The sequence below is a fragment of the Myxocyprinus asiaticus genome, chromosome 11, assembly GCF_019703515.2.
Source record: "Myxocyprinus asiaticus isolate MX2 ecotype Aquarium Trade chromosome 11, UBuf_Myxa_2, whole genome shotgun sequence".
Taxonomy (NCBI): Eukaryota; Metazoa; Chordata; class Actinopteri; order Cypriniformes; family Catostomidae; genus Myxocyprinus; species Myxocyprinus asiaticus.
The window spans coordinates 37887896-37906486 of NC_059354.1; the positions used below are offsets into that span (position 1 = coordinate 37887896).

The 18591-nt window shown below is 36.9% G+C and overlaps 1 protein-coding gene across 2 annotated transcripts; it reads right to left on the reverse strand.

The window, feature by feature from the left end:
- Positions 1-853: 853 nt before the first annotated feature.
- On the reverse strand, positions 854-18591 carry LOC127448523 (ras-related protein Ral-B). Of its 2 annotated transcripts, XM_051711141.1 has the most exons (6): positions 18461-18568; positions 10131-10166; positions 3634-3803; positions 3047-3255; positions 2771-2948; positions 854-1943 (listed from the first exon to the last, which is right to left on the reverse strand). In XM_051711141.1, exons 3-6 carry the CDS (start codon positions 3745-3747, stop codon positions 1821-1823), a joined length of 624 nt encoding a protein of 207 aa, XP_051567101.1. In that variant the 5' UTR covers positions 3748-3803; positions 10131-10166; positions 18461-18568; the 3' UTR covers positions 854-1820. The 2 variants fall into 2 exon arrangements, with proteins under 2 accessions (XP_051567101.1, XP_051567102.1); XM_051711142.1 differs by lacking the exon at positions 10131-10166 and having other exon boundaries at positions 18461-18591.

Consider the following 18591-nt stretch of genomic DNA (forward strand, 5'->3'; position numbering starts at 1 on the left):
ATTCAATGAAGCTGTCAGCTGAGGACATGTGAGGTGTTTCTTTCTCAAACTAGAGACTCTGATGTACTTATCCTCTTGTTTAGTTGTATATCTGGCCTTCCACATCTCTTTCTGTCCTTGTTAGAGCCAGTTGTCCTTTGTCTTTGAAGACTGTGTACACCTTTGTTTGAAATCTTCAGTTTTTTTTTTTGTTGTTGTTTTTGGCAATTTCAAGCATTGTATATCCTTCATTCCTCAAAACAATGATTGACTGATCAGTTTCTAGAGAAAGCCGTTTCATTTTTTGCCATTTTTGACCTAATATTGACCTTAAGACATGCCAGTCTATTGCATACTGTGGCAACTCAAAAACAAACACAAAGACAATGTTAAGCTTCATTTAACAAACCAAATAGCTTTCAACTGTGTTTGATATAATGGCAAGTGATTTTCTAGTACCAAATTAGCAATTTAGCATGATTACTCAAGGATACGTTTTTGGAGTGATGGCTGCTGGAAATGGGGCCTGTCTAGATTTGATCAAAAATGACTTTTTTCAAATAGTGATGGTGCTGTTTTTTACATCAGTAATGTCCTGATTATACTTTGTGACCAGTTGAATGCCACTTTGGTAAATTAAAGTACCAATTTACTTCAGAAACTGCTAAATCTGCACATGATTCCAAACTTTTGGCCAGTGTAAAAAATTACAGAACGTTCATTTTTGGGTGAACTATCCCTTAAAATCACAGGCTGCAGTTCTAAACCTGCAGTTTATAATCATACTGGGCCGCAGACCAATTTCATTTTAATTCAGATTAATTGTGCAGCCCTTCGCATTACGAAATAATGAGGCAATTTTAATTCAGTTAAGAACAGGTGATGCAAAGGAGGATTTTTTTTATTATTATTTGGCAACAAGTTTTTCTTCTAAAAGCCAGAGGAAAAACAACAATACAAATTGCAGTCTAGGTCTGGTGATGTATGTATAAAGGAGCAGTTGCAAAGTACTCATGAGAATTTAGCTCCTCAACAGTTTAGAGAGCTAAACAAACACAAAATAAAATTTCAGTCTGAGAATGCTAAGATAATTATTTTCTTTGTTGGCACATTTTCACATAGAATACATTTTTCTCATAAGACAGTAATGGAAATGTAACTACAACTAATGTCAACTAATTGTAACTAATGTTCTACAAAAATATTTTAATAAAACACTAAAGCATGAATGAAATCAGTTTCACAGCGTTTAGTAACATGCACACCTGAGGACTGTACGTTTGAACCACCAGGTGGCACTATTAGTCTGTGCTGCCACACTCAGTCCTCATAACCATGTGTGCTTTTCAACAAGTTTTCAAAGCTGAACACCACAGTACTACAACATGGAATACCTTGATATAAGATTACTTGCTTTCTATGCCATGATGGAGTCAAAAGGTGTTAAAAGGATTAGATATAAAAAATAAAAAAAACTAACAAGAAATACTCAAAAGGTGTGCAATAAAAAAAGGTAACTTTGTTTACTAAAGAAAATTTCTGCAGTTATGGAGCAATAAAGTTAGTGTTGGGTACATGATGGCCACCTCCATTTTTCAAAGTCCTAAAGTGCCACAGTCTTCTTTAACCAGTGGTCATAGTCCATAAAAGAAAGTATGAATAACATTTGATCTGGGTCTTGTTATTTGAATGAGCTAGGGAATGAAAGATTGCGATAAAGGCTTACCTTGGCCAGTACAAAACCCTACTAATCAAGTCTTGATTATAACAAAGAAAAAGGCGCTGACTCAGTTTCCCACAGAGCTGCAAGCTGATTTGGCATGTAAACGTCCATGTGTAGTTCAAAGTAAACAGCATCGCTCTTTGAAGCTCTTCTTATTCTTCTTGTTCTTTCCCTTCCCATTTTTGTCCTTATTTTCTGACATCTTTTTAGCCCGAACTTCCCTCATTAAATCAAAAAACACCTTTGGAGAAATAAAGCCTTCGTTATTCCTCAGAACAAGCAAGGTTTTTATGGTTAACTAAAATTATAAAATTATGAAAACCTAGTAATGGAAAAATTTTACGTTAACGAATGCAAGTTTGCAAAACCTTACAAAAACGAAACTACAATCTAAAATGCAACTTGCAATATTAACAATAACCAAGTACAATTAAAGAGAAAAACACTTTCTTGATCTTTATCTTCCTTTTTTTCTTATTTATGACATCTTTTTTTAGTTAGAACCTCCCTAATTAGATAAAAACAAATATATATATATATATATATATATATATATATATATATATATATATATATATATATATATTCATCATTTCTCAGTACAACAAAAAAATAAAAAATAAAATGAACTACAACTATAATGTGACCTACGATATGAACAACAAAAGAGAATTAAAGAGAGAAGACTTTCGTTTTTGTATTTTCAAGTCAGCTTGTGGCACTTTATTGATGCCATACTCCCATCAGAAACTGCATTACACTTAAGATAATTCCTCATTTTAAGCTGCTACATTTAGTAAACTGTAATGACCTTCCCTATTCTATGTCCTCTGTATTTATCCTTCTGAAATATTGACTGAATCTACTTGATGCAATGCTTAAAATTTTAATACTAAAATTACAATTCTCAAAAGATAAAAATGAAATCAAAAACTATTCAAATGAAATGGAACTGAGAAGAGGAAATAAAAACAAGTGAAAAACTATAATAACTCTAGCTATGCCGGTTCATCCTCTGAGGATCTATTAACCATCTGTTTTCATAGAATGCACAGACACACACTTTACCTTGTCTACGTTGGCCCGTGTCTTGGCAGAAGTCTCTACGTACTGCACGCTCCACTCCTCAGCTTTTCCCCTGGCCTCATCCACTGAAACCTGCCTCCGATCCTCAAGGTCCGACTTATTTCCAACCACTAGCAGTGGAATCTTATCATCCTCTGCTTTAACCCTCAGGATCTGCTCCCTGTAAACACACACACACTTCAACTTATAACGTTGATCCAAATTTCCGACTATACCAGGTCACAATGGAAGAATCCAGGAAAGTGGAATATTGCTGACCTGAACTCTGCAGTAGCTGTAAAAGACTCGTGCTCCGTTATGGAGAACACCAACAGGAAACCCTCTCCACTGCGGAAATAATTGTCTCGAATGGCCGCATAGTCTTCCTGCCCGGCTGTGTCCAAAATGTCAATCTGAACTTCTTCTCCATCCAACACCACTTTTTTCCTGTAGCTGTCGGCCTTTGTGGGCTCATAATCTTCGACAAACTGTGGGCCAGAGAATAGATTGAATATTACTAGTGAATAAACTGGGACAATGCACAGAACTACCATGAATAAGATTAGCTTGAAGGCTAGCTAAACCTTTTTTTTCACAAGTTTTTAGACCATTTATATTTGTGTACAAAACTAATCTCAATCATTTAAACATATGCCTATAGATCATGGTTTTTAAGATCATGAGAAAGCGTTTTCTTTGATTCTCTGTTTTCTTTTGATTCTATGCAGAGATTTTACTCTTATGTGTATAAAAGAACATACCTTTGTCTACATTGTCAATATGTTTTGCAAAGGATTTCTAAGTTTTATGTTTGTTTGTTTGTTTTTTTTGGCAGATTTTGTAAAGTAAATGGTCTGCTGGCTTACCTCATCATACATAAACTGAAGTGTGAGGGCAGACTTTCCTACACCTCCGCTGCCCACCATAATGACCTTGTGCAGGGCCAAAGAGCTCTGACCCTTATTCTTATTGGCTGCCATATCTGAACGCCTTCCTTATGCACACCAGATGATGCCCACACACAAGCTGTCACCACCTACACAGTGGGGGAGAGAGAGAGAGAGAGACATTGTGGTTAAGCTGAACCATCAACTCAAACACAGATTTGCATTTGAACTTTCATATGAACCATGGTTAACTAAATATACAATAAGAATCTAATTTATTATGGCAAAGCAAAAGATGTTAGGCAGAATGAATGAAAGGGTGAGTGGCTGACAGCCTCAGTCACCAATTACTTTCACTGCAATTCCATAGTATTTTCCATACAATGAAAGTGAATGGTGACTGAGGCTTTGGATTGACATGAGGGTGAGTAAATTCAAACAGAATTTTCCATTTTCACATTTAGAAATTACCATATATTCTCTGAATACAAGACCATTATAGAACCATGTAAATACCATTCAGTATTATGGAATCATTCATTATTATGGAATTGCCATCTGATCTCATCCATCTGAAATCACTGTTCCATGGTATCATTACAATATTTGCAAACTGAACTATGTATAAATGTATTTGATTTTCTATGTGGCTGTATTTTAATTTTTTCATTGGCTGTTATGATGCGTCTCTTGTGATCATGCGTTATTAGTATATCTTGTGATAATGTTTATCATTAGCACATCTATTAAGGCCTTCAAGACTTTTCCCTTGACTATATACAGGGTTGGGAGGGTTACTTTTTAAATGTATTCCTCTACAGATTACAGAATACATGATGTAAACTGTAATTTGTAACGTATTCCATTAGATTACTCAAGGTCAGTAACGTATTCTAAATACTTTGGATTACTTCTTCAGCACTGGTAGATTTTTTCACTTGTTTTGATTATAAAAACTCTGCCAGTACAGTAAGACAAAATACACATGTTAAAAATACATTCTCTGAAAAACCTAAATATCTTATGCAGTGTTGTTTCTAAAACAAGATTAATCAAACTGATCGTTTTAAGGATTTTTATATATTTTTACAGGAAAACAATACAAACATTATTATCAAGAATAAGATTTTTGCCCTAATATCAAAGGTCTTACTAGAAAAAAAGAAATTATGATCCAACATGAATTTCCTTGATAAAACAAAATATGATCGTGCCTGTTAACATGTGCATGTAAAATGGCTAGAAATAGCATTTTAGCTTAGCGTAAAGCTGACGATTTACACAAGGTTTATTTCTATTTCTTCTGCTCCAAACTTACTTCAAATGTACTTCTCTGTGTGCTCGTACTTCTCTGTGTTTCAACGCTGTTCAAATGCACTTTGGATCGCATCATTTATATGTATAAATGTTTTCCAGCTGAAAGGACTAAATATTAAATGAAACAAATGACACTAAAATTCAAAGTAATCTCTTCAGTAATTAAAATACTGTTTGAATTTAACTGCATTCTAATTACCAATGATTTAAACTGTAACTGTAGTGGAATACAGTTACTTATATTTTGTATTTTAAATACGTAATCCCTTTACATGTATTCCATTACCAACCCTGACTATATAATATGTTTGTTAGAGCTAGCTATGTGTAATGTGTTCTTGACCTGTTTATATGCGTACTATAATGTTTTGATGGACTATAAATACTTAATATAGATGTACTGGTATTTTGACAATGTATTTAATAGGAAATCTGTTTTTTATGAATGCCAGAATCGTGTATCCTCTCTTGATATGTATTTAACCTCTATGTATATACAGTATGTATGTATGTATATCTCTTAAAATGTGTGTATGCTAGGAAACCATGTATAAAAGTCCAATGCATGTCTATGACATATTTTGAAAATTTTTCTTAACTTGTATTTGATTTTTAGAGCCTATGCACAGAAGCGACGTAAAAAATATATCCTAACATAAAAAATATCCATGTTGTAAGCAAAATAACCAAAACCCCCTCTCCTGCTATCAAAGCAACACCACAGAAAGCACCTATTTAGTATACATAAATCCAGGGCTTTCCAACAGCAAGAAATTATTTGGTGGAAAAACACAACAGCACTGGTGCTTTCCCATCCACAATGTTTCAGTTGAGCCCAATCACTCACTGATGATAAAAAATGACATCACCTGAAAAGTATGTACCACAAAAAGGTAATAAATAAATAAAAATCGAGTTTATTATTATTTTAAATATATGAGAGGTAGCTGTCCATGCAAAAGTCAATGCCACAATGCTAGGTTGTTGTGGGCAATGGCATTTCTAAGCTGTTCTGAGTGGTTTTTAAGGGGTTTTTATGCAAGTACATGAACGCAGATGCATCTTGCTTTGCAAGTTCGATTTCACGTGTCGTTGTGTTGTGAAATGTCGAGGATTGATATGCAGTTGCTTACTGGCTGTAGACAAAAGTGCCCAACCTCAAGTCTCTATGATATTCTGGTCCTTAGATATGGCTTGGACCACTCCTTCAGCACAAGCCGTTGTTTCAATTGCAAGGTGAAAACATTTATGCTGATAACCTCTCCTCACAAGCCAAATGATTTGAAGTAACACTCATGTCCACAGCACAAACGATGGAATAAGGGGCCAATTTTTAATACTTAGGGTCAGTTGTTTGTTCAAATTCCTAACCCTAGGTATTAGCAATAGTAATACTGATGCATCCCCATTAAATGTTATTTTAGCATGTACATCATGATTCATTTAGTTTTAAAAAGCACAGCTGATTCAGAATTATACTTCATTAAGTCAGGATTTCAAACAGCTGGCCTCATTCTGCATCTTGTTATGATTCATAAAGCTATCTGTCCATGTAATAAGATCACAGAGAAAGGTTTCATACAGTCCTTTTTCAGTAGAGGAAAGAAGAACATGACCCACTGCTTCCAGCTATTGTTCCTGGTGGTCCCACAAAAATGGAATCTCAGTAGGAAACTGGGGCACCACGCAGGAAGACGCAAGAATCTGCTAACAAAGACTTTTAGGATGCTTATTAAGATGCTTAAGAGTCATGTCAGTAAAGATAACCAATTGCTCATACAATTATTGTGATTCTCTCAAAGAAAGAAAGAAAGAAAGAAAGAAAGAAAGGTCTGATATCATCCATCTGAAATCACTGTTCCATGTTATTCGCTACAATATTTGCAAATGGAACTACTGTATGTATTCATGTATTTGATTTCTATGTGGCTGTATTTAGAAAATCAAAAACAAAAGAAAAATCACACTAAGTGGCTTAAAGTTGAATTCCAAACAAAACTGTAAAAATTGCAACTGTTGTTTCCCAAAATCAGTCAAAAAGATAGCCCCACCAAAATTCACACCATTGGATGAATCGATGTTTTTGAGTTTGGCTGGTCGGGACGCTCAAACAAACAGAGCAATGTTTTGATAGCGCCAAAGAGCTATATATCACAAATTAAGCTGTAATGGCAGACAGTATTTTAACAATGAAAAATTATTGTCTGGCCTCAAATAGCTGTCCTTTCCAGGAATGCTAGGGAAACAACAGCCCCATGGCAAAAGGGGTATGGCAAAAACAATGGTAAGGCAGCGCAACCCAGTGGAATACATCCACATATCCATGTAATCTCCATTACAGAGAATGCCAGTTAAACAGGGTTAATCAAGGGAGAAGCATGCTAAAACGATGACAGATATGACCTACATGTTTCATAAGTATGGCCGGATAGCGACCAACATTTGAAATATTGATGACGACCCGCCTGCTCCTCCTCAGGCTGCTTTAATTCATTAGGAGTCCCTAAAGGTGTTCCACATTCTAATCCACTTGTACTGTATGTCATTGAGCCCCTTTGAGAAGGGCCTGTGGAGCTGCTGAGCCACTAGCAGCAATGAATATTCTTCAGCTGTGTCACCCAATGTGCCACCACACAGCTGATGGAGAACAGTGCAGAGAGATCAACAGAGCAATCTATGTTGATTGTGAGCCTATTATTGCTGCATTCCCATACAGCTGTTTAATGGGTGCTAGTTTAGCAGAGGGTCACTGACTTCATGCATGAGAGAGGGCACCCCCTCTGCCCACCCAGAGAGGGTGAGACTGAATAGGTCAGCATGCCACTCCACCCTCTCTGATTGCAGGACCGCTGGGTACAATCACGGCACACATTAGGAGCATGAGCAAGGACAAAGGAGAGGGCAGTGCATAGCGGAGTAGGTGACGTTCACTGGAACAGGGCCAGCATTAAGCACACTTAATTCATTCGGAGAAGAAGCATTCAGAGGATATGCCTAATAATCTCACCCTTACAGCTATGATGAGTTACAATAGAAAAAAGTATTGAGACTCAGTCAGAAGTAGTGTTTCCTACCTAATGCAATAGGTGTTCACACTTGATTGCATTAACTCTGGTAGGGATTAAGGTTTAGTGATATATCGAATTTTCCCTATATAGTGGCAATTATTTTGCTGGTGATATAAAACTTGCCAACACTGTGAATATTGCAATGATTTAATGTACTTTTTATTTGGATTATTTTCATAGATTTTTGCTAAAGACTGTGTATCATTTGACTAGTTTTGTGATCCCCTTGTCTCACAACTTGTGAGTATGAGGGAGCATAGACAGATTTAGTTGTAATAGTGTTTTAGATTTAAACTTCAGTAAGTCATTAAATAAAAAAAGTATGAAAAATATGCCTACACAATATTAGGCAGGTGGTTTTAGTTTTGTGGCTGATCAGTGTATATTTAAGCAATATCACACAAGCAAGAGTGCGATATGGCCCTACATCAGCACTGCTGTGATTCGGCCATAGGTAATCACAGCAGTGCTGATTTAGGGCCATATAGCATGATTGAGAGTGTGGTATTGCTTATATACAACAGTTCAATGAACAAGTAAATTTTTAAAAATGAGGATAAACTGAGTAAGGTCATAAACGCATTTGTGCATGGAACTACTTTCTTACACGACAGATCAGAATCTCCCATTGCTGGTTCAAACCAAATGATGTGTCCAAGCCTCTCAAAAACATTACATCAGAACTGCTACCATCACAGCTTGGGCTGTTTCTAGCATGTTATTGGAGAAACAAGGATGTGTATGTGTGAGTGAGTGAGCGAGCGAGCGAGAGTGAGATGGAGCATGTGCGATCACCTGTTGATGATGCTGTAGTCTGTTAGTCAGCTTTCTGTAGATAATGTCATTTTGGTGAAATGCATCCTATTTTCTCCTGAGGTTACCTGTGGGTTTTTCTTTGTATCCCGAACAATTCTTCTGGCAGTTGTGGTTGAAAACTTTCTTGGTCTACCTGACCTTGGCTTGGTATCAAGAGATCCCCGAATTTCCCACTTCTTAATAAGTGATTGAACAGTACTGACTGGCATTTTCAAGGCTTTGGATATCTTTTTATATCCTTTTCCATCTTTATAAAGTTCCACTACCTTGTTACGCAGGTCTTTTGACAGTTCTTTTCTGCTCCCCATGGCTCAGTATCTAGCCTGCTCAGTGCATCCACGTGAGAGCTAACGAACTCATTGACTATTTATACAAAGACATGAATTGCAATTTAAAAAGCCACAGGTGTGGGAAATTAACCTTTAATTGCCATTTAAACCTGTGTGTGTCACCTTGTGTTTCTGTAACAAGGCCAAACATTGTATGTAAACTTTTGATCAGAGCCATTTGGGTGATTTCTGTTATCATTATGATTTAAAAAGGAGCCAGACAACTATGTGATAATAAATGGCTTCATATGATCACTATCCTTAAATAAAATACAGTTTTTTTGCATGATCAGTCATATTTTCTAAATCAATGCCAAAATTTCACAATTTCTGCAGGGGTATGCAAACTTTTGAGCACAACTGTATATATATATATATATATATATATATATATATATATATATATATATATATATATATATATATATATATATACTCCATATAGGCCCCCTGACACATGCTGTGCAAGAGGAAATATCTGTCCTCCAGGAAACCAGATGACCTATTCACTAAGCTGGCTTTTTTAGAATTTCCTGCCCAGATTGATGGGAAAAACAGGGGGGATAACTGGGCCAAACATTCCTTCTCCCCTGCCACATCATATGCTCACTACCCTGCATACTTTCCCTGTGCATTCTCATTCCCTCGAGACTAATGCCAACAAAGGGAAAGCAAAGATAAGCACTCTTCTACACAGTGAACCCAAACTCTAAAATACTGCCAAAGGAATGTTCACTGGGGGAAAGATTTCAACGAAAAAAATCATATAAACCATGTGTGCTAGTCCAGACAGGTTATATGCACAGATTCTGCAGAAAAGACCTGGTAAGGAAGGTGTAAATAAACATTAAGCTTTATTGAATACACAAAAATGTGTAAAGTAGAACAGGTTCTCTTTAAAGGGATGGTTCACCCGAAAATGACAATTCTGCCATCATTAACTCACCCTCATGTCCTTCCAAACCCATATGAGATCTTTCTTCTGTGGAACACAAAAGAAAAAGTTAAGCAGAATGTTAGCCTCAGACACCATTCACTTTCATTATATGGGGGAAAAGTGCAAAAAAGATTAATGGTAATTGAAGTTTCAGAAAGTAATTAAACAGTTTGGACCAACAAGAGGGTGGGTAAATGATGAAAGAATTTTCATTTTTGAGTGAACTATCCCTCTTATTGTCTCAGAAGATCTTATTGTCAAAAATGTAATTTCTAGATACTTTCATGTAAAAAAAAAAAAAAAAAGAAAGAAAAAAAAAACAGCTCTTTCTGGTTAGTGCAAGTAGCAGCATGCTCAAAATGAAACAGGCGCTACACCAAAAAGGAGCTGAAGAGCAACAATAACAAAAGCAACAAAAAAAAAAAAAAAAAAAGATTCCCCTTTAGTGGATCAGCCAATGAGGTTTGAAAAGAAACATAAAAAGATCATAACAAGACACTAGCAGAGCGATGACAACGCCAGGATCTGAAAAAACATCTGACATCACAGTTTACTGATATGAGCCATTGCTCTCAGATTTATTCATAGGAACTTTCATGCCAAATCACACAGGCACATAAGGGACACTTTATCATCATTTTCTAAATTCATTCAAATATTTTTTAAAGGCATTTTAGAAATCATTTATTGTTATTTCAGGAAATCCACGGTGGCACCAAAGGCTTGCAGACAGTTTGATGCTGATTCTCCTCCAAACAAGATTTCAAAGTGCATTACAATGCAAAGAATGTTAGGTACAGATTTTAAAAAACAAAAATTAAAAATATGGCAGGCCAGGTTTTCGTATTTATGAATAAACTTTGAGTTTTTCAATCTGTGCAGGAAAATGGAAAGAATCTGTCCTCGGAGGAGCCTGTTTCTCCTACGCACTCAAGGTGACCATCTCTGCTGAATACTAACTATCCGGAGCTGGGACACAGAGGCTTCATTGAGATATTAAAATGGCATGGTGCTGAACTGGGTTCCAATAGTTTGTTACCCAGATTGGGCATGGAGTGATGTTAGGCTCTCTTCCGATGCAATCTCTTTACAAAAAATAATACTAAGGATTATAATAAAATAAAAAACTACTGGATGTTTATAGTATGTATGTAGATTACTGTAGGTCAGGATGTATAGAAATATAGCATGTCAGGGCTTTTCATAATAAATAATGTCCACTGAGCCATCACACAAAAGTAGCTATGATTAAAACAAGTAAATAAATAATAACATTTTATTTCAAGCAGAAAGAATGTAGGTAGAAATGAAACTTTTACATCTTTTCCAATTTTCTTCATATAAAATATTAACCAAATTGCTGCTACTCCCTATGTCTGTGGGAAAGGTGGACTAGCATTGTGGCATTTGATAAGCACTGCTCATCAAAAACACTCTCCAGTGCAATAAACTGTCTCAAGTGTCTCTACATTTGATTTACAGGGAGGAAAACTAATCTATGTTGAGTTTATAAGTAGACTTATACTTTCAGTTAAGTTGAAAGTATAAATAAATTGCCTAATGTTGATTATAACGGTAATTACAGAAATCTCAGAAAACAGTGAAAAAAAATGATCCCAGATCATTGTATATGAACAAAGGTTAATTAGAAATAACCTTTCTGAATTAGCATTATTGGTAAAATGCATTATCGGTTGATTACTAATGACAAGCAATGAAAAGTTTAAAACAGCAAAGTCACTAAAACTAGCTTAGAGAGGTCACTAGGAGACCTATTAAGATGCATTTTGGGTGATCTGATCACATGTGGTCAGCGCTAAAAACAGGTCTAAATGGCATCTAAAAAGTTTTGTGATCAGATCACAAAAACCACATAGGAATATGGTAAAAAAAATGCATGTGCCCACATCGCATTTGAGGTGTAAACACTAATCCATCCTGAATGCGTCCCAGACAGCAGTGAAGCACCACCCCACACCTGTCAATCAACCGCTGCAATAAAATAGAGTGTAAACTTTGCCAGTTACGAGCAGCTTTAAAAGGAAAAATCTTCCAATCAGAAAAGCTAAAAAAGCAGATACGTACACAAACATGAGAACCTCACGGATCTTCAGTGTGTTTGATATCAACAGAGATAAGAAGCATGAATATCTGAAGCTTCTTTTATACAGGTAATCCACTAAAATCATGGGAAACTCCGCTTGAACTGTTGCGTTTGTGCTTAAATAAAATTTCAGATGCATCTGGGAGAAACTGCGCCCCATTATTTTTTTGCGCTTTCTTTGTCTTTTATGACTTTTTTGCACTTTACAGTCATTCAGTGACACACTGACATAGTGATTGATGTCATCATTAAACAGAGATCCTCCTCCTGAAATTCAAACACAAGTGGTCACAAGAGACGCATTTAAATGACCAGCTGTAAACAGTGATGTGTCTCGTCTGACCACATGTGATCAGATCATCCGAGATGCATCTTAAAACCAGGTGTAAATGGGATCGTAGAGACCTCCATGTGCCTGAATTCAAGCCACATTGAGTAAGTTTACATGGGCATTTATAATCAGACTACCACAGGTTTTTGCATTGTCAAGCTGCAGTCCTCATCTCTCTATCGAAGTATACATGACACCATGTGCAATTGAATAGGTGAAAAGAGGACGTCAGCTGAGGAAATTACGTAGACTTATTCCAGTTGACCTTTTGCATCATAGTAGTGTGTCGAAGAAGTCAGCTACAGCGAGACTCACACAACAACATGGACAACTTTACAGCCACATGCATTCCTTACATTCTTTACAGCTGATTTTGGTGCAGAATCAGATGAGATTATGCATTGTGCTTATGGTGATGTCCAAAGGCATAAGATGACACAATTTAACCCTGGATTGTTTAACTATACGAGCTCTGCTTTGCTTCACTTAGCACCTTCAATTCATAAATACATTATCCTTATAAACTCAGTGTAAAACGTCACAATAGCGTTTAAACTAGACAAGAGATGTCGTGAACAAATAAACGATTAAGAAAATATATGGTTTGTCTATTTTCCAAGCAATCGCTAGTATTTGTTGTCTGTATACTTGAAAGTTCTGAATCTGTACCTGTCATTTGCTTCAAGCTGAATATTCAATAAAAATCATGTTTTCTGCCTCATTCTTTGAATGGAATTCATATAAAATAAGTAAAAGAATAAAGAATTAAAAGAAAAAGTAGGTAAAGAATAAGTAAAAGAATTATAACCACTTGATGAAAAGTGAAAGTATTATATTAGCAGTAGGTAATGTGTAATTTGTAATTGTGAAAATGTTCTTAGTTCGGGGCAATGGAGGAGTCAGGAGACAACGAAGCAGGTTCAAGGTTAGCTCTTTAATTTTCAGTTTTCCCACACACGACGGTAACCGTCATTATAAACATAAAGGTAATGTAGCACACTCTCAGGCACTCTGACTGTTGTGCTTTCTGGTCCTTCTCTCCCCTCTCTGATGCTCTGGTGTGCCTTTTAAGTCTCCCTCCGCTATCACTATAATGAGAGACAGGTGTTAGAGGTAATTATGAACCAGGTGACGAGCCTTACCGCTCTCTCTCTCCCGCAGACCAACACATGACCACGCCCCCCATGCCACAGTAATGTTTACATATTGCATTCATGGCACTAATGCTAGCGTGCTAATCTTGACCACACTATGCATCTGTTACCCTCTGTTATTTTATTGTATGATGGAATGTGAGAGAATTGTCCACGTAAGATCATGTAAGTTTTTTTATACTTGTTTTATTAAAGAAAGACATTTATTGCTACTGCAAAGATGTTGAGTGATACACATTTACATGTATGATATGATCATTACTATAGCAGACAGATAGGAGGTTTAGTCAATTCTCATTGAGAATGCACATAACGCCGAGGTCTATTGCGGTCCAACTGACGTGTATTCATGCTGGACGGAACCAATTTCCAATAGCATTATCTTGTTCTGTTAGTTCGATTTTGCAATAACCGGACTGGTACGATTTGAGTCGGATTAACATGTCTACATGACATTTTGAAAAGATGATTTATTACATTTACATTACATTTATTCAATTGGTAGATGCTTTTATCCAAAGCGACTTACAAAAGAGGAATAATACATCATAAGTGATTCATTTTAAGGAGACAGTGGTACGAAAAAGCGCTGCATTACAAAGTTTCACTAGCATCAGAATAGTAGTATCCAAGACAGATTAGAGTGCAACAAGAATATATATTATTTATTATTATTTATTTATTTTTATGATTGCATGGTTAAGTGCTCATGGAAAAGATGTGTTTTTAGCTGTTTTTTGAAGACAGAGCGAGTCTGCTTAACGGATGGAGTTGGGAAGATCATTCCACCAATGTGGTACAGTGAAACCGAAAGTCCGGGAAAGTGTTTTGGTATGTCTTTGTGTTGGTACAACAAGGCGCTGCTGATTAGCCAACCGCAGGCTTCTGGTGGGAACGTAGCTCTGCAGAAATTATTTTAGGTGTGCTGGAGCAGACCCAGTGACTGTTTTGTATGCCAGCATCAGAGCCTTGTGTATGATACATGCATCAACCGGCAGCCAGTGAAGAGAGACAAGAAGTGGTGTAACATGCGCTCTCTTTGGTTCATTAAAGACCAGACGTGCTGCTGTATTCTGGATCATTTGCAAGGGCCTAATTGTGCATGCAGCGAGGCCTGCAATGAGAGTGTTACAGTAGTCCAGTCTAGTTATGACAAGTGACTGAACAAAAACTTGTGTGGCAATGTTCAGTGAGGAAGGGTCTTATTTTCCTGATACTGTAAAGCGTAAATCTACATGATCATGCTGTCTTTGAGATGTGGTCTGCAAAACTGAATTGGTTATCGATGGTTACCCCTAGATTTCTGACCATTTTGGACTGTAGTTGAACCCAGCTGCACAGTGATGTTGTGTTCAACAGCAGGGTTGGCTGGAAAGACGAGGAGCTCAGTCTTCGCTGGGTTAAGAAATTTGGTGTTCCTTCATCCAGGCCAAGATGTCTGCCAAACAGGCCAAGATTCGAGCAGTCACTGTGGTGTCGTTGGGCTGGAAAGACAAGTAGAGCTGAGTGTCATCGGCATAGGAGTGGTAAGAGAAACCATGTGCCTGAATCATGGGTCCAAGTAATGTTATGCATATAGAGAAGAGAAGTGGCCCAAGCACTGAGCCCTGAGGTACCCCAGTAAGAAGCTGATGTGACTTGGACACCTCACCTCTCCAGGCTACCTTGAAGCTACCTGAGAGATAGGAACTAAACCAGTCATGCACAGTTCCTGTGATGCTCAGAGTAGAGAGGCTGGAGAGTACGATCTGATGGTTGACTGTGTCAAAGGCTGCAGAAAGGTCCAGTAGAATCAGGAAGGATGATCTGGATCCAGCTCTCACCTGTCTCAGCGACTCAGTGACAGACAGCAGGGCAGTCTCGGTGGAGTGTCCAATTTTGAAGCCTGTTAGGCAGAGATCTGATTGAAAACTGCCCTTTCAAGTGTTTTCGCCATGAATGGGATGAGAGAGACTGGTCTGTAGTGTTCTACTTGTGTGGGGTTAAGTGCAGGTTTTTTAAGCAGCGGGGTTACTCAAGCCTGCTTAAATGTAGTGGGGAAAATGCCTGTAAGTAGAGATGTGTTAATTATGTGTGTGAGTGCAGGTAGGATGCACGGAGAGATGGCTTAGAGATTATTGCTTTAATCTAACTGAAATCAGACTTTTAAATTGCATTTAAACACACACAATGATTAAAAAATATCCTACCCCATCACACATCCCATAAAAGATGCAAACAGAACCCTTGCGGTTTATCTCAAACACTTTTATCACAAACCCAGAGAGTATAGACCTTATTCATGCTAGCACCATCTTTGATACACAGCCTCCATCACACACTCAAGTGGTGCGCAGAACAAGAAGAACAATTCCATGTTGAAATGTTTAGGAGCACAAGGTCAAAACCTAGATAAAAAAAAAAAACTAATTACAAAACTAACTGTTGGCCCCACATTCCCCACTACAACCCTTTACAATCCAGATTATGTAACAATAATTAAATATACGTTTAATTCTGACTGTGTGACATTAAGAACATCAGATTATTATCCCAGTATAATAATATTTCTTGCCAGAATCTACAAGAAAAGGACTGCTGTAACAAATTAAAGATCAGCTGTCAGTTAACCTGAGAGTGAGAAAAGAACATCTGCATAAACTTCACTTATTAACTGCAGACCAAGAATATAAAGATACCATGTTGAAGTGTGTAGCAAATCAGTACCTCATCCTCTGACTGAGGAAGTATGCAGTATGTACTATAATTCCAGTATGAGCCTGTAATAAAAAGGATAACTTGCCCTTTATCCAAGGTTTTTTTTTTTTTTTTTTTGAGTCAGCAGGTCACAAGGCTTGGCTAAAGAGAAATAAATCTAGAGGAATCTGTTTGTATTCATAAATTTGGCTTGATCTATTTTTTTCTTCGGAAAGTACCCTGATTCTGCTCAGACTGCAATAACTAAAGGAGATTTTTCAGGAAGAAGGAAAAAAAAAGACAAAAGACAAAAAAAAGGACAAACAAACAAACAAACAAAACAAGGGGGTACTGCTTGGAACAAGATAACTGATTCCTTTTCTTATGTGTAATGCCTTGAGTAATTATTTTCTCTCAAATTGTGATTAATTAAATAATTAAATAATCAAACTGTGAATAATGAAAAATAATAATACGCTGACATGGTCAACAACATAAAATGTGCCAGATGTCATGATGAGGTGCAACCATGAGATAATGGGAATGTTTGCGCTCAACCTTCCAGAATTTGATTTAATCCTGTTAAGTTTTAAATTTAATCCTATAATAAGTTGTTGAGAGACAGATGACTTCACTGTTAAAGCTGGATATGTGGTTAAGGAACACTGAAGAACTGTCCGACCAGGTGACAAACAAATGTTGAGCATGTATAATTTTCCTACAGCACTTCTGAAAATCTAATCGACACTGAAATGCTTCTAACTGGAGTAAATAGAGACGACAGAGCTAGCTAAGTTGAGACAACATCAGACCTACAAATTCATCATATAAAACACATTTAGTAAGGAACTACGTACAGAAAAAATTTTTGAATAGCTGACAAATGTAGACAGGTCATTTACTGTGTTGACCCCAGGCAGGTTTGCTTGTTTTTACACTAAACTAACAAATACAAGTAAAAGCCGTATAAAACACAAATAGAAACCTGTTGCACAGGCCTCATCGACCTAATGAGATATTGTTATTTCAATGTGTGTCAATGCACCAGAAGAGCTTATAATTGGTTTCTACCATGAACAGGAAGTTTTATAGGTAGTCATGAATAGGCTTATATATTAGATTTATTTCTACAATATCTGTAATGGGAAAAAAGCTACTTTGTTACTGGGCCAGGACTTCACCCCTCCCTTATTGAAAGGTGATAAGGGGGCACAGCCATATACAGGGCGCGAGTTTACACCCAATAAGTGTATGAATTCTTAGCAAAAATGTATATTTATGACCAAAACATTTGTGACCATTCAGTTTGAATATGAGATGAAACCAGGCAGGTACCAACCAAAGTAGCTAAGCTGACATAACGGATTCTGCTCAAGATAACCCACATGCTGGCCTGTTTTCAAGGTTAATATGTGCTGGATGAAATGACACCACACGTCATAATTTCACAACAATTAAACGACAGAGAGGTTTAACATTCACCTACTGCCATCTTTACAACCATATTAATGGTGGAAGAAGAAGAAGAAGAAGAAGAAAAAAAACAACAAAAAAAACTACTATGCTTTCTCAAAATAAAAGGGGGGGGGGGGGGTAACCCAAAGCATTTAAAAGCTGGATAATATTGTGTAAACAAAAACATAAGTGGACGAGTAAACAAAATCACTACAATTTCGACACTTATAAGAAATAACTGATGCCTTCATGTCCTCTGTTTTCACCAGTATGATTGACAAAATATTCATGTAAAAATAGGAAGTGCAGGCTCTGAACACGCTAGAGGACGAGAAACAAAACAATTCACATACAAATAACTGATAAAAGTATCTTTGATTCACTCTCGACACAGTAACACTGTAGCATATCTACAGTACGTTGAGGCTTTCTTTCAATCAATCAAACGAGCTCAACATCCGAAACAACGCCCGTCTCTCGTGAGTCGAACTAACTGACAGACAGAGTAGCACCCTTTTACACCCTCTCTATACTGATGAATGATCATCAGTTCCTTAAATCAACAGTAAACGAACAACAAATGAATCGGCAGAAACAGTTAATAAAGAAGACATATTACCACTCGGTAACTTTGTCCTCCACTGCCTCTTGATGCTTTCTTGAAAGCATTAATCTCCTGTTCTGAGGGTTACACCCACTACTTTTTCTGGCGCTGTCGTGCCTGCCATAAACCCCACCTTCAGGACATGC